The sequence below is a fragment of the Eumetopias jubatus genome, unplaced genomic scaffold (assembly GCF_037043125.1).
Source record: "Eumetopias jubatus isolate StellerSeaLion01/CBP00866 unplaced genomic scaffold, mEumJub1_p1.0 scaffold_9, whole genome shotgun sequence".
NCBI lineage: Eukaryota > Metazoa > Chordata > Mammalia > Carnivora > Otariidae > Eumetopias > Eumetopias jubatus.
The window spans coordinates 78,198,459-78,216,500 of NW_028274815.1; the positions used below are offsets into that span (position 1 = coordinate 78,198,459).

Genomic DNA, 18,042 nt, shown 5'->3' on the forward strand with positions numbered 1-18,042 from the left:
GAGCATGAAAGAGAATTCACTTTTCTCTAATGAAACCTCTATCAAAACACTAATCATCAAGATGTCCTGAGGAAAAAAGGAGTCTAATGTCAAGTAATTTTGGGAAGCACATATATTCCCCTTCTGGAGACATATTAGTATATTAGAAGCACTGAAACATACAACAGTAAAAACATTTGTTGAATAAAAAACTTTTTAGTTTTAATATTTTCCAAACTCCTTTGACTGAAGGCCCTTTTTTCAATGTAACATCTTAATGTCTCCAGGAAATTGTGCTTCAAAAACTATACTTTGGGGGTCACTGCTTTGCATGAAGGCAGAAATTAATAAATATTGTACTGAATGTTTAAAAAACCCAAAACACATTAAAGTTTACAATATTAAGTCCTTTCAGGGAATTCCTGGTAGCCTATAGAAACAGGCTAATGTTGAAAAGGAGAAGTGGTTGTAAAAGCTAGTTAAAAAAAAAAAAAACAATAAAAGGTTTAAATCATACTAAACTTCTCCAGAATATACAAGTTGTTCTGAATTTAATGAGTCCACCTAGAATTTACTGGAACCATTCCTAAATTTTTTAAAGCTAAAATAGTATTTATTGAGAGACAACCAATTACATGGATATATCTGTCTTTCAGACAAATTAACAACTCAAGAAATATAATCTCTTCCCAAAACACTATTTTTTCCTTTTTTCTGGTGATATAAAATCCAAAACTAATGAATATCACTGTTTTTAATAACAACACAATAAAAGTTTTCAGTCCTTCAATTTTAGACATTTAGAGACAAATAAATCCAGTTGGCTGGATTTTTACATTATTACAATATAATTCTGCAAAACAGTAATATTGTTTTTATCACTTCCACTGAATCAGTTCTCATTTACTTGGCATACAGATGTAAGGTTTCTATCTGAACTAGCTTTTGAATTATTCTGAATATGTTCTTAAGTCAGAACCGCACAGAACAGCAGTTATAAAAGTTATTGATCGGGGTGGCTGGGTGGTTCAGTGGTTAAATGTCTGCCTTCAGCTCAGGTCATGATCCTGGGGTCCTGGGATTGAGCCCCTGCATCAGGCTCCTTGCTTAGTGGGGAGCCTGCTTCTCCCTCTCCCTCTACCACTCCCCCTGCTTGTGTGTGCTCTCTCTCTCAATCTCTCTCTCTCTCAAATAAAATCTTAAAAAGTTATTGCGCATACCAAATTCAACCTCTCATTAGACACTACACATAATTTCCAATCAAATAACCAAAAATTCATTAGCTCTCACAAATTAGCTGAACCCTAAAATGTGCTACATTTCAGTAAATACTTATTACATGGTAAACATTTACTACATATCATACTCACAAGGGTGGGGGATCTTAAACAACACAGGCTCACCTTACTCTTTCTTTGGAGTCTCCAAATGTCTCCTTTAAGTTTGTCAGGTCAGGATAATAGCTTTCGGGAGGGGATATTATTTCCACCAAGCCAGAACTGATTTCTTTAGAAAATCTACCATAAGAAAGGTTAGCTGAGTTATTTAAGTTCTGTGGGATTTTATTTATCTCAGTGCTCAACTTATTGTTCTTAACATAAAACACATCAGTAAGGTATACTGTTAGGGTCACTGTGTGCTCATGGAAGTCGCTCATCATTGATTTTATTTGCCAGAAAATACAAATTTTTCCAGTAACACAAAGGGTGTTTTTGGGGTTTTTTTTTAAGAATGCTTTAAAAGCAGTGTAAAAAAATGCTACTATCCTTAGAGAAGCATAGAAATCCTAAGCCAACTGCATGTATTATATTCCTAAAAAGTATCAGAATTTTAAAAAATTAAATGAAGGTATCACAGAAAATAGAGAATTGAAGAAAAACAAACCAGTGAATTTGTGTGTCTGTCTTGTACTTTGAGCACTGTCTGGAGGAATCTGGTTGTCCTAATGTTGGCAGTACTAATGACCTTAGTGGGTAGACACTAGGGAGGTTGCTATATATCCTACAATGCATACAACAGTCCTCACAACAAAAAATTATCTAGCCTCAAATGTCAATAGTGCCAAGGTTGAGAAAACCTGTTAGCAAGTTTTTGTAATCAGCTTGACTAACTCAAATGTACTTCCTTCCACATTTGCATTCTCCCTCATTTAGTTTTTGCAAATCTCCACAAAATCCTTGTGCAACTACCTGCCTTCAAACAAATGTTTTTCATGCTTAGTTGGACTTTTTTCTGGGCTTGGTGTTCCTAAACACTGAGGAAGAAGAGAATAGACAAAATCACAGCATAAGCCCCACAGCCCTGCCCATGCAGTCTAGGGGAGCAGGGGCCAATAATTATTGCCCTACTCCTATATTTGAGGAATCTATACTAAATTGTGTTTATATATAAAGGGCTGCCAAGAAATTGAGCACTTGAGGGAAAAAAAATTGAACAAATGCACAATTTAGTTCTGAACTCTTCATATATTTTTAAAAATTTCTGGTTTTTGCATTTTGATAGACAAAGTAAGAACCACATTATTTTAAATCTAGAGTTGACCAATAATTGTTGCTTCTTTTTGTCTTTTTAAGTAAAAGATACATCTCTGGGACAAAAACAGGTAAAAATCAATGAAGAAACCCTTATAACAACTAGTTTTTATATCACTTAATATTAAAACTATGAAGGCAGTATTATAAAAACTAATCCTATCTGAAACTTACTAAGCTTTCCAATTCCTTAGCTTTCCACACTTACTGTGTGCCTTGCTCACAGTAAATTATTACCCAATCTTTGCAGAATAGAACCGATTTAGCCATAGTTTAGCACTGAGGTTTCAAACAACTACAAGACTATCTACCCTGACAGCAGAAAGTTTTTTTTCTTGGTCGACTGAGGGTGAAAGACATAAGTAATCTCATACGACCCTCTCTATGGTCTTCAAGATCAATAATTTATTTGACAGACTTACATATGTATGACATTCAAATCTTTTCTATATTGAACTACACCAATTTATCCAGAAAACCGTATATGCACCTACTTTATGACAAGGTAAAAGACCAATGATAGTGACCCAATGATGACTAAACTCCACAGAGAATGAACTATAAAAAAAGGCATTTTCTTTTAGCAAAAAGCCAGTAAGTAACAGTGACTAAAATATTATCATTTTCATAATTAAGAACTTACTCTTTCTCCAGGTTGGCTACAACGCTGTGTACATAATCACTATCTGTCTGGGAAAGAAAAAAAATTATACATACATTAATGTTTTTAAATTTCTATTTAACTTTTAATAATGAATTCAAATAAATAATTATAACATTCAATGAAAGCATTACATTCAATTTTCAGACAACTTATGGATTTGCATTTCTGTATTCTACTTTATTGCGCTATATCGTGGAGATTTTACTAATACAATAAGCAGATGTCAGTTTTTATTACTTTCAATGGTCTCTGATTCAGTAGAAAAAACTGAGTACAGAAACTATTTCTACTTCTTCTGAAACATCTGAACTATAAGTAGTGAATAAATAACAGACGCAGCATGCGTCTCATGCAGAAAGATTTCTCCACTTGCAATCATAAAACCTAGGTTCAAGATTTGTTTCTGTAGCTACTTGGCCTGTATATTAAGTGAAAGTAAGTGACTTCTGTGAGCCTTCCTTTCCTATCCTATTAAAAAATAAATAAAAGGCAGGAGGAAACAATACCTTTGAGACTATGACACTTAATGATAAAACCATGTAATAAAAAGCTGTTATTGTCTGATTATCATCATTATTATAAGGCTGATAATGAGAACCCAAGTCAAAAGCACTTTACCCAGAGTTAGAAATAAGTGCTTATCAGACCTGTGTATTTTTAAATTATATATAAATAGGGGTGCATCGGTGGCTCAGTCAAATATCTGACTCTTCATTTTGTCTCAGGTGAAGATCTCAGGGTCCTGGGATCAAGCCCTGCTTTGGGCTCTGCACTGAGCGCGGAGCCTGCTTGGGATTCTCTGTCTTCCTCTCCTTCTGCCCCTTCCCACCACTTGTGCAGTCTCTCTCTCACAATCAATCAATCAATCAATTATATACAAATAGAAATCTAATACTCCCTACCAATTTTAAATACATTCACAGCTTATATTAAAATGCTCAACTGTCAAAAGGAATCAATGATACATAAAATATGATCTAGGATAAAAAGACTGCCAAAACACTTAATACTTGAAGAAAACAAACCAAAATAAAAAGATAAAGCGTAAGCCTGGAAATTACAAAACTATTAAGCTATAAAAAGTTGTTGTATAGAAGATTTTCTGGAAAAGTATTTTAACTTTAATTTCTGTTAATTGAAAGTGATTCCTATTTTTATTATTAAATGTAAAGACTTAGGAATGAGACAGTAAGACCACATCCTTCAAACTCTTAACAACTATGGAGATACAACTAGCACACAACTCAAAACCCTGTGGACTTTCCCTATGCAAACCCAAACATTAGTCAGTGATATCTCTTACAGTAAATTACTCACTGACATGTTTAACTAATGAGTATCTTACCACTCATCAGCTATAATTTTGGAGAATATGAACAGAATTGGTTTATATAAATTTTTATGTTTAAGCAACAACCTGAAATTCGATATGATAAGCATTTACTTAGGGCCAGTGATGTGGCTAGCCAAGAAAAAAGGAATACAGAGATGAACAAGACCGGCTCCCTCTCCCCAACAGGCTGTCCAAGAGGTGGGCCAAGATGATTAAGTGGATGCAAACGTAGATTTATTGTGTAATGTGTAATAAAAAGTATGGAACTCAAGTGAACCATATCTAATATTATCTAATATCATAGGTCATCTTATTTTTGCATGCTAATTGACATAACTAGCAAAAGATTTGCTTAAATGACTATAACCGGTGTCACTTTTCTACGAGAGAATCCATCCTTTCTGGTATCAGCTAAGGGGACTGCTCTGGGGAGCCTCTGAAGAAAGCTAAATGACGACATGGCATAGAAACCAACAGCCAGGCCAGTCCTTATCTCCATAGGGCCTCTCCTTGCCTCTCCCTCACCCGTCCATGTTGACAGTAACATAGGCAGTATCTGAGATCCTGGGGCTGGCTTACTTTAAATTAAGAGAGCACTTTTTCCTGAAACCTTTTTTAAAGGCATGTGGAGACTTTTTAAGAGGCAGTATTATCACCCAATTCTGGGAATGTATCTGTGAATATAAGACTGAGATGTGTGTATTCTAGAGGGTATGTGAAAGGTATGCTTGGGATAGGTAGGAAGGAAAGTGGACATACATAGAAAAAGAAGGAACATTTTTTCCTGGGGAACCAAGTGTTCCTCATGGTTAAAATTAAATATTTTTATATTAAAACTAAGATATTGTTAATACATACTGCAACAGGGATGAACCCTGATGAACATGACGCTAAGTGAAAAAAGCCAGTTACAAATGTGTGTCCACATATTATATGACTGTGTTTGCATAAAATATCCAGAACCGAACAATCCATACAAACAGAAAATAGATTAGTCATTGTCTAGGGCTGGGGGAGAAGGGTATTAATGGATATTAATGGGTGCAGGGTATTAATGGGTGATGGTTAAGGGGAAGAGAGTTGTTTTTTGAGGTGATGAAAATGTTCTAAAACTGATTGAGATGATGGCAGCATAACTACGATTTTAAATAAGTAAATTACAAAAATGAGGATTAAAAAAGTTAAACATAAAATCCAATTTTCTATTTTTTATATATTTTAGGGAGTATAATGATATTAATAGCATTATGTGTAATCTGTGAATATTTTATATAAGTACAAATTGGGAATACATGATCAATGGAATGCTGAACAGAAAAGCTTAGATCATATTACTGCACTGGACCAGTTCTGGTGAGACAGACTACAGAATGCTCCATCCCAAACCAGCAGAATGCCCATTCTTTTCATGGAACATAAATTCAGTAAAGTTGCAGGACACAGAGTTAACATACAGAAATCTGTTGTGTTTCTCTTCACTAATAATGAACTATCAGAAAAAAATTTTAAGAAAGTCATCCTGTTTATAAATGCATCAAAAAGAATAAAATACCTAGGAATAAATTCAACTAAGGTGGTAAAAGATCTGTATTCTGAAAACTCTAAGATACTGATGGAAGAATTTGAAGACGACACAAACAAATGGAAAGATAAACCATGAGCATGGACTGGAAGAATTGTTAGTGGGTGCCTGGGTGGCTCAGTTGGTTAAGCGACTGCCTTCGGCTCAGGTCATGATCCTGGAGTCCCGGGATCGAGTCCCACATTGGGCTCCCTGCTCAGCAGGGAGTCTGCTTCTCCCTCTGACCCTCTTCCCTCTCGTGCTCTCTATCTCTCATTCTCTCTCTCTCAAATAAATAAAATCTTAAAAAAAAAAAAAAAAGAGGGCGCCTGGGTGGCTCAGTTGGTTAAGCGACTGCCTTCGGCTCAGGTCATGATCCTGGGGTCCCGGGATCGGGTCCCGCATCGGGCTCCCTGCTCAGCGGGGAGTCTGCTTCTCCCTCTGACCCTCTTCCCTCTCGTGCTCGCATTCTCTCTCTCTCTAATAAATAAATAAAAAATCTTTAAAAAAAATGGAAGAATTGTTAGTGTCCATACTATTTTCAAAACAGTCTACAGATTTCAATGCAATTCCTATCAAAATACCAATGGCATTTTTCTCAGACCTAGAACAAATAATCCTAAAATTTGTATGTAACCACAGAAGACCCCAAACAGCCAGGGTAATTTTGAGAAAGAAGAAAGAAGAACAAAGTTGGAGGTAACATGCTCCTGATTTCAAACTATACTCCAAAGCTACAGTAATCAGAACAGTATCGTACTGATAGAAAAAGACAAATAGGTCAATGGAATAGAAGAGAAGCCAGAAATAAACCCACCTTTAAATGGTCAATCTACAACAAAGAGACAAGAACATACAAAGGAATAAAGACAGTTTCTTTGATCAGTTGTGTTGGGAAAACTGCACAGCCACATGCAAAGGTATAAAACTGGACCACTATCTTACACCATACCAAAAAATTAACTCAGAATGCACTCAAGACTTAAGAGGTGAAACCATAAAACTCCTAGAAAAAAATGGGCAGTAAACCCTTGGACATAATTTTCAGAAATATTTTTTTGGATAGGTCGCCTCAGGCAAAGGAAACAAAAGCAAAAACAAACAAATGGAACTATATCAAACAAAGAGTTTTTGCACAGCAAAGGAAACCATCAACACAGTGAAAAGGCAACCTACTGAATGGGAGGAGATATTTAGAATGGTTGCTACCCAAAATATATGAATAACTGATACAACTCAGTAACAAAAACCTCAACGACCTGATTTAAAAATGGGCAGACGACCTGAGTAGACATTTTTTCCAAAGAAGACACACACACACACTGGCACCTGAAAAGATGCTCCCTATCACAATTTTCAGGGAAATGCATATCAAAACAGCAATGAAACACTACCTCAGACCAGTCGGAACAGCTAATATCAAAAAGACAAGAAATAACAAGTGTTGGCAAGAATGTGGAGAAAAGGAAACCCTTGTGTACTCTCGGTGGGCAAATAAGTAGGTGCAGCCTCCTGTGGAGAACAGTACAGAGGGTCCACAAAAAATTAAAATACAGCTACCATACGATCCAGCAATTCCACTTCTGGGTATTTACCTAAGAAAACAAAAGCACTAATTCAAAAAGATACTATGTATCCCAGTGTTCAATGCAGCATTATTTACAATAGGCAAGATATGGAAGCAACTCAAGGGCCCATTGATAGATAAATGGACAAAATGTGATCTACAAAGTGGAATATCATGTAGCTATAAAAAAGAATGAAATCTTGCCATTTGTGATAACACAGGAGGACGTATAGTAAATAAGCCAGACAAAGACAAATACAATATAATTTCACTTATATGTGGAATCTAAAAAACAAAACAAATTTACAAACAGAATAAAAACAGACTCATAGATAATGGAGAATTGGTGGGGGCGGGGTGAAACACGTGAAGATTAGGAGGTACAAACTTCCAGTTATAAGATAAGTAAGTCACGGAGATGTAATGTACAGCATAGGGATATGGTCAATAATATTGTAACAACTTTGTACGGTGACAGATGGTAACTAGACCTATCGTGGTGATCATTTTAAAAATATATAAAAATACTAAATTGCTATCTTGTACATCTGAAACTAACATAATATTGTATGTCAATTATAATCCAATTTTTTAAAAAGGCTGAATTAGTCAACAGCCCATAAGATAGTCTCTAGAAAGAGGTCATAAAAATAAAAACAATATCCACCACCTTGGACAGTTACCTCCTAAACAGCCTCTTAAAATTTTGTACCATTAGGTTGATAGCACTATACAAATCTTCTCTATCCTTGCTCGTTTTTCTTTATTCATTCTATCGAGTAATGAAAGAAATTACACTTAAAATCTCAAGCAAAGATGGTGGAAGAATTTGCTTAGAATTCAGAAGCCCACTGATCAAAGGTCTAGAGCCTGTGACGAAGCAGAAAGTCAGGCACACGAGCAGTGTAGACCGGCCCTCAGGCTGCTGCCCAGTAGAAGGGATCAAGGTGCCCTCTGATTCTGTGTTCTAGTTCTGAGAGACTGCACTGTATCTGTATACAAAGATGCCCACACACCTGGGTGTCCTGAGGATGTATGTAGCATGAATACTTTGTAATGTCGACTGATGAAATCTAAGACAACTCATCTAAAAATTTAAAAAAATTAAAAAAAAAAAAGAGGCTCCTCCTCTAGCACTTTAAAAACATTGTTCCATTGTCTTGGACTTGCAGAGTTTCTAACAAGAATCTATAGTATTCTTACTTTTCTTTTTCTGTGCATAATGTGTCTTTGCTTTGGCTTCTTTTTAGACCTTCTCTGTATCTCTTGTTTTTAGCAATTTGATTATGACATACCTGACAGTGGTTTTGTGTTTATTCCGCTTAGGATTTTTTGGACTTCTTGAATCTAAGGATTTATACTTTTCTTTAAATATGGAAAAATTTCAGCAATTATTCCTTCTTTCTCCTCTCCATTCTGGAATTTCATATGGTAGATCAGTTAATATTAGCCCATAGATAAATGCAATGAATAACACTCAGTCTTTTTCACCATATACTTAATTTTGGGTACATTCTATTGTCCTTAAATTCACTGACCTTTCCTTCCGCAGTGTCTAATCTGTTAAGATTATACAGTAAATTTTAAATTTCAGATACTGTACTTTTCACTGCTACCTGTTCACTTGATTCTTTTACACATCTTCCATTCCATTCCTCATTGTGTTAAGTACTTGAAAATGTTCGTAATAGTTGTTTTGTTGTCCTTTCCTTCCAGTTCTATCACCTCTATCATTTCTACATTTGTTTCTATTAGCTAAATTTTCTTTTAGTTCTGGTTCACTTTTTTTTCCTCCTTGGCATGCTAACCATTTTTTATTTGATAATAGACATTATAAATGCCACATTGTTGAGTGTCTTAATTTTCTTTTCTTTTTAAAAAACCCTTGGGCTTTATTTTAGCAGGCGGTTATTTGTGGATCAGTTGACCCCTCACAGGCCTCTTTTTAAGCTTTGCTGGGGTGGGCCTAGAATAACCACCTCAAAGACAGTTCACCTCCTCTGGATTCTCCACTAAATGCCCTGGGTGACTACCAAGGACTTGCCACTCTGGCCGGTCAGAACTCATCCTGCGTGAGCAATAGGAATGTTCAGGTTGCAAATCCCTGATCATTCCCCCCACCCCCAACTCATGAATTTCACCCTGTGCATGGGTGGCCCAATACAACAAGGACCCAAAGGCACCATCATTTTCTGTGTAGCAGTCTCCTTTCTCCAACTCTGTTCTGCAGTTTCCACCTGCTCTCCCTGTGACTGCCCTTGTGCAGTGTGATCTGGAAATGCATCTCCAGGCAGAAAGTTGGGGGGAATTGTGGTATTCACTGCATTTATTTCTCTGTCTCACAGAATGCCGTCGTGTGGAGTCTTCTGTCCAATGTCTGAGAATAAATGAATCATATTTTGTTCACGCTTCCAGTTGCTTACAGCAGGAGGGTATTATATAGGTCCTTATTAACTCTTTCAGAGCCCGAAACAGATGTTACTTTACATAATAAGGAACCAAAGAAAATTCCAGAAAGCTAATGTGTACAAGTGACAAGGACTAAAAGGACCAGCACCTGCTAGAATGGGGCTGGCAGCTCACAATAAATTGTATTTCCCTCGGGTCCAAGGAAAAGCTATTCCTATCCATCTAATGCTTGGCTTTATACTTTAAATTCAATGCAGATGTATCAGAAAGGCCAACAAATACAAGTTAGCCTTACTAGTTTCTAAAATGGTCAAGCTGTTAAAAGAATAGACAAACACACACTTTATTTCCAATATGTCTATCATAGTCTTTCTTCCTTTCCTTCTCCTGAACAGTTGATGCTACAGCAATAGTCCTCAAACTTTTCTAATCAGAACCCATTCCATTCATTGTCACCGCCTCGTCAATTATCCTAGTCTAAGCCTCACCTGGATTATTACAATAGTTTCCTCAGTAGGTTCTTCACTTCCCTTTCCAAAGAAGTCAATGTGACCCTTTTAAAAGGTAAGTCATGTTATTCTTGCCAAAAATGCATAACTACAGTCTAATCATGAGAAAGTATCAAACAAATCCAAGCTGAAACATTCTACAATGTGACCGACTAGTGTACTCAATAAAGGTCTCCGAGTTCATGAAAGACAAGAAAAATGCAATCAACTATCACGGGTAGAAGGCAACTAAGTAGTCAGAACAACTAAATGCAAAGTGATATTTAGGACTGGATGCTAAAACAGAAAAATGACCTTACGTGGAAAAACACCTAATTTGAATAAAGTCTACAGTTTAGCAAACCGTATTATACCCATGTTAATTTCCTGGTTTTGATAGTTTTATCATGGCTACCTAAGTTGTTAACATTACAGCAAGCTGAGTCAAGGGAATATTCTCTATTATTTGTGTAAATTTTCTATAAATTCAAAATTATTTCAAAATAAAGTATTTTCACAACTAATGAATGGCTGGACACTCTACATCAAAAACTATGGTGGCTAACCGAACATAATAAAATTTTTTAATAAATTAATTTAATTAATTAAAAAAACAAAATAAGTATTTTAAAGTAACTTAAAGGAATAAAAAGTTAGTCAAGTGTCTTCTCTACTTGAAACCCTCAAATGACTTTGTTTTAAGTAGATCATGACAGACGCACTGCCTGTTTTCACAAAGTAAAACCTTAATGGAACACAACCCCACCCATTCATCTACATATTGTTTCTGGCTGTTTTCAGGCTACAACAGCAGAGCTGAATAGATGCAACAGAAACTGCATGGTGTGCAAAGCCTAAAATATTTGCCATGGGGCCCTATACACAAAACTCGTTAGTCCCCTGACTTAGAGTAAAAGCAAAGTTCTTAATATGGCCTGTAGCATTCTATGTGACCTGGCCTACCCCACTCCTTCTCTAACTACCTCCTACTACTGAACCCCCTCACCTTTTCTGCTCCAGCCACACAGGCCTCTCCCTGCTGTTTCAGAAAATGTGTCAAGCAAGGCTCTTGCCTTAGGCCCCTTGCACATGCTTAGTCTGCTTGGATTGTTCAACTCTTGCATTCTTCAAGTCTTTGCCCAAATGTCCTGACCACTTTAAAAAACCATCCCCTGGCAACCCCATACTCCCTTTCCCATTTGCTCTGGTTTATTTTTCAAGCACTTACTACCATTTAATGTATTATATATTTGTTTTTTAATCTGTCTTTTTCTATAATCTGTCTCTTCATTGGGCAGAGGCTTTGTTTTATTCAAAGATATGCCTAGTACTTACCACTGTTTGGATATGTGTTGAATTACAAGTAAATTTAATAGGATATTATGTATGTACAATTTCTCCCTAATTGGCATTTGTATGATTTGTAAAAAAGGTTTAAGTAAACATCCTAAAATGCCACTGCTAAAAAAATTATAGACCAAAAACACTATTGATGCACTAACACAGTAATCCGTAATTTAAAATAAAAAATAGAAACACTAGACAGATAATCAGCAAGTCTACAGACGACTTGAACAACACTACCAACTTGATCTAACAGACATTTACAAAACACTCCTCTTGTTTAACAGCAGAATCTATTCTTTTTAAGCAACATGGAATCTTGTCCAGGATAGACCATAGGCTAGCCCATAAACAAATATTGATAAATATAAAAGGCTTGAATTAAAAATAAAACAACAGAAGGAAATTTGGGAAATCTACAAATAGGTAAAAATTAAACAATATATTTCCAAATAATCCATGGTCAAAGCAGGAATTACAAGGGGATTTACAAAGTATTTTGGTCTGAATGAAAGTAAAACTTGACATACCAAAATTTATGAGATGCAGCTAATGTGGTGCTTAGAGAGAAATTTATAGCTTAAAATTGCCTCTATTAGAAAAGATCTCCAGCCAATAACCTAAGAATTCAGAAAAATCTAGAAAATCCAGGGGACAAAAAAAGAATCTAAGAATTCGGAAAAATCTAAAAATCTAGAAAAAGAGTAAACCAAACTAAAAGCAAGTGGAAGGGAAGAAGTAATAAAGAATGGAAATTAATGTAACAGGGAAATAAAGAAATGATGAAGTCAATAAAACTAAAAGTTAGTTCTTTGAAAAGATCAAAGAATAAAGTCAACTGAATAGCATTATAGGGAGGTCTGTCTGCCCTGCTTGACTACCAGCCAGCGAGCCAGTGAGAAGATGGGAAAGGTCTCAGAGGGAGGGAGATGGAGAAGGGAAAAGAAGGAAATTGCAGAGGCATTAGGAAGCGTGAAGGCTGGAGACTACTGTTTAGAATAACAAACTCCGTAGACTACTGGGACTCTAGCCACATGAGTGTATAATTAATAACTATTTTTTTTGTAAAATGCAGGAAAACAAAACCAAAATAAAGGAGAGAGAAAAATATTCCTGTGTAATGCTAGATTACAAGTTAATAACACAATCTATTGTCCAGTGGATTTTTTTTTAATCTCTTCCAGTACCTTCTTTACTTTAGTACTTCAATAAATATGTGTTCAGTGAATGAAAGACTAATTAGAATGATATCTGTACTTCTGCCTTTATTTAAAAAAGAGGACTAACAGGTAATTATGAGAGCTTGAGAAAACATAACTGGACAGAGGACTACTGTTTCTGAGGCTACTCTACTCTTCAAGGTGCTTTGGGTGGGAAAAAGCTTCAAAGCATTCAGGGAACTAAACCCTGGCTGAATGCATGCTAAACTGTCTAACTGGAAAAGATTAAGCCACTTATATAGAATTTGCCTAGGAAGCACTAACATTATACAGAATTATCAATGAGAAACAGACACAAAACTGCAAACTCCATTTTCAGTAAGACCAATATTAATAACCGAACTTCTCAAACTCAAAAGGAATCCAAAGTGCTCTGAAAAACAAACTGAGGGTTCTAGAGGGGAGGGGGGTAGGGGGATGGGTTAGCCTGGTGATGGGTATTGAGGAGGGCACGTTCTGCATGGAGCACTGGGTGTTATGAACAAACAATGAATCATGGAACACTGCACCAAAAACTAATGATGTAATATATGGTGATTAACATAACAATAAAAAAAATTAAAAAAAAAAAAAGGAATCCAAAGTGGTTCCAATAATCAGAGGTAGCCTGAAGAACTGCACAGACTAACTATATTTGCAGGAAGCAGCCTGACTCTATAGCAGCTACAAAGACAGTCTTTGACTAAAAAACAACTAGTCTGGAACACTACTTTGCCCCCTCCTCCTCCTGTAACCCAGTGGCCTGGGGTGGCGGGGGGGGGGGGGGGGGGCGGGTAAACCATTTCCTTCTATGATGATTCATAAAAAAGGAACTGGCACAGCAACTATACAAAAATATAAGAAAAAAAGGGAGAAATTCAGCAGAACCTATGAACAAAAACAAGAAAAAAGCTATATTGATAGCCACAAAACAGATGAAAAGTTGTGACCAAGTATTTCCCCACTAACTTCAAAGACAAAACACCCAGTTGAAGCACTTGCTACTATGAAGCAACACCAGATATTAGAAATGATTATGAGGATTCTAAAATGTACATGGAAATGCAACGGACCTAAAATATCTAAATCAATCCCGAAAACAACAAAATTGGAGGACTTAACCCTACCTGATTTCAATACTTAATTCAAAGTTATAGTAATCAAGATAGTGAGGTATTTGCATAAGAATCAACCTACAGGTTAACGGAACAGAACAGAAAAAGACCCACACATACATGGTCACTGGATTTTCAACAAAAGCATCGAAGCGATCTCGTGGGGAAAGGAAAGTGTTTTCAACAACTGGTACTGGAGTAAATGATCACCCACATGAAAAACAATGAACGTGAACACTATGTTACACCACAACAAAAATTAACCCAAGATGGAATGCAGACCTAATATAAGAGTTAAAACAAAGTTTTCAAAAGAGATAATCTTCACAATTTGGGGCTAAGCAAGGATTTCTCAGGTCATGGAGAACAATAATCATAAAAGAAAACATTGATTAATTAGACCTTGTCAAAATAAAAACTTCTCCTCACCAAGAAAATGTGAAAAACATGAATAGACTTCCACAGATTGGGAGAAAATACTAACAAAACACCATAGCTGACAAAGTAAAAGTATCCAGCATATATAAAGAATTCTGGTAACTCAAAAATGAAACACACAAAAAACCACCACCCAATTTTTTTTAAATGGGCAAATGTGTTGAAGAAACTTCCTAAAAGAGGATACATAAATGCATTGGATTAATGATGGATAAAGGATGGATAGGTAGGTAGGATAAATGAAAATATTAAAATCTTAGTAAAATATAGGTGTCATATATACGGGTATAATTGTAAAATTCTTTCAACTTTGTTGTATATCTTTAAAAGTTCATAATAAAAAGAATGTTCAAAAGTTCTTTCCTGAAATTAAGATATGACTCTATATACCTAAAGACCACATTATATGCCAGGGAAAAATGATCCACAATGGTTGAAATCAAGACATGTTATAGCAAAATTACTAGGCTTTAAAGATAGAAGAAGAATTATTTGGGCAACAGGGCAATATGGGTTTCTTACAGCAAGGAGTGAGAAATGTGGAAGGTCACCTGGCTAGCTTCAACAGTAGCACTGCCCCCAACCTCCCAATAAAGAAAATGTGACTGGGGGCTTCTAGACCCAAGCAGAGAATAAAGGCAAAAGATAACATTTCTGACCACACAGAACCTCAGGGAAAATTGCTCATGTGGACCTTTCTTGAGGAAATCAGAAAATCAGCTTTAATCAATAGGTTTAAATAGATCAGCAATTCAGAAACTGCTTTATGTTTATTTAGGATTAACCAAGTAAGTAGATATATTGTGAATCATGAGGGCCAAGTTTCCCACTGATGGGGAATATAGTCAAGAATAAGGAACTGGGGGAGGCTAGGATGAACCCTGCAATATTGGATGGAATCAAAGGTATCTTACAAACTCATGATTTTTAACATATACGATAAACGGACATAGGACCTGTATAGATGTACAGATGTGTGTATGTATGCATACGTGTATTTCCTAGCTCTGCCCACTTAGAGGATAAGAAGCAGGGATCCCTCAGAAGCAATGAGCATATCTGGAACCCAGGTCTTGGTTTCTCATACTATTCTCCAATTAAGAGACATGGCTGGGGACATGGCTGATTCCAGGTTTGGGGCAGGGAAAATACAAGATAAGCCTAGAACATCTTACGCTGCTAGAATATAAGGAAAAATGATGGGGCATATTGAAAGGACAAGAGCAGCCAACCCCAAAAAGCAGTCAATGGCCAAATTTAGAAAATTTTTAAAAAAATTTATCATAATATCCACAACTTCACACTGATCTCAATAACCAACAAAATAAACAAAATTGAAGAAAAGGATAGTTCTTCCTTAGAGAATTCCAATTAATGCAGAAAAAAAAAGGAAATCATTCAGCAAACATAATAATTGTCACAGGCAAGAATCAAAAATGATTAGTCGAGAAAAAGTTATGAAGAAAACAGGATATTTACATGATCTTAAAGCATCACTCCAGAAGATAGCCTCTAAGTACATATGGAAAAAGGGCCTATTTATAGTAATCTGTCAGACACCACCTTAATCAAATGATACAAGTTAACAATGCTGATAATGAGCTATGTCAATATCATCTTAATATGAGGCCCTGAAAAAAAATACCATATCACTTCTACAGTGCTCTTGCTAAAAAATGTAAAACCTGAATTTAATCATAAGGAAGCACAACAAAATCACAAACTGAGACATAGTCCAGAATCCCTGCTTCTTTGGAAAAATTTAGTTAGAAGAAATGTTTTTTGTTACTGGTATATAGAAAAATAAATTGATCTCCTCCAGCCACCTTGATAAATTCCCCTATTATTTATAATAATTTGTCTGTTTATTCTTTTGGGTTTTCTATATTATCAAAAAATAATCAAGCTCTACTCAAAGTCCAGGATAGGAAGATCCAAGTGGCTGAGGGTCATATGCCTGAACCAGTAAAGCAATTATCTGGCATTTTTAGTCTGCATAATGGGAGAAAGGCTTCCTCCCACCAAGACTCATAAAACGGAGAATTCTCCAAACAGAAAAACAGAACAGGAGAAACAAATTTTACTAAAATCCAGAGTATAATGTAGGAAAACATTTTGTCAGAAATGGTCATGAGTGACAGAAATAACATAAATGGTAATACAGTATAAGAAATACTATAAAATAGCATAAAATACATAACGAATAATGAGGCATACAGACAACAAAGGATATTAAAATACAAAGGTTATAATTTAAAGTAAAAGTAATAAGTAAAAGTAAATGTAAGAATGATACAATTTTAAAATCTGAACATCACACTTGGATCATATCATGGATCCTTCAGAGTAATGGGAATTTATTCCTCTTAACTCCTGCAATTCTAGAATAGAGTCAGTGAACTTTCGTATAGTACATTAACAGTCAACTTTCAAAACCTTGCATGTTCTATAAATGTCTCATCATTTATGCCCAATTGACCCCAAGAAAGAAGTCACCAGAGAGGAACAAAGAACAAAAATAGAGCTAGTAACTACTTTTTTGTGTCTCCTCTCCTCCCAGAGGGGCATTCTTTGGACACCCCCTCCACCTTCAAGAAAAAAAGAATATCAAGATGGGAAGTCAAAGAGGCATGAAAAGATTATGATACACTTTAACATCTATATGCATTCATCTACAGTTCTTTTTCATTAATTTTTTGCTCACACATTAAAGTGGACCGGAGGTAATTCACACCTTTATAAAAATTAAAAATATTCGTGAAAGATCAATTTACTTCTACCTATTTACTCTAAATAAATTTCATATGGGAGACTGAGGACCATTTCATAAAAGGGATGAACAGGGGCCTGAAGGATGATTAAGAACGAGAAAGAAAGAGGAAACAGTTCAGGCTAAGGAATAACACAAACAGAACTGAGAACATGCTAAGTCTACATAACAAATTGAGAGTAAAGGGACAGGAACACAGACCTATTAACTCTGTGATGTAAAAAACCTTTAATAAACACATGGGAAACCTGGAAGAGAAGTAGTTTGACAAAACCAGATTAACTTAGTTATAGAAAGATTAAAAATTGCTCATGAAACATTCAACTAATGTTATCAAGTAGGCAGTTGGAAATAGGGGCTTAGGACAACACAGGAGATCTAGAGCTAGAAACCATGCAACATGTAGATCACGGTCACAGCCACAGAATACGCACTTGTTACTAGTGTTAATGTTGTCTTGGGCTACCAAACACTTAGATTAATAACTAATCAAGGTAGACTCAAATACAGTGATTAATAATTTTAAATTGCCTAAAGGCAATTCAATTAACTCTATAAATCAATGAACTCTATAAATCAACTCTATAACTCAGAATAGACTTTCTTCCAAGTAGCGAAATCTACATAGATACACATTAAAAACT

The 18,042-nt window shown here is 35.7% G+C and overlaps 1 protein-coding gene across 3 annotated transcripts in view; it reads right to left on the reverse strand.

The window, feature by feature from the left end:
- The window catches only part of MGAT4A (alpha-1,3-mannosyl-glycoprotein 4-beta-N-acetylglucosaminyltransferase A), a 124,878-nt gene that overhangs the window by 38,268 nt on the left and 68,568 nt on the right, over positions 1 to 18,042 (reverse strand). For 2 of the 3 annotated variants that reach the window (XM_028103760.2, XM_028103759.2), the window contains exons 6-7: positions 3,154 to 3,200; positions 1,383 to 1,496 (exon numbers count right to left, since the gene is read on the reverse strand). In XM_028103760.2, the coding sequence (XP_027959561.1) occupies positions 1,383 to 1,496; positions 3,154 to 3,200 (161 nt within the window). The remainder of the gene's footprint in view (positions 1 to 1,382; positions 1,497 to 3,153; positions 3,201 to 18,042) is intronic. The other variant, XM_028103761.2, reaches the window with a different exon arrangement.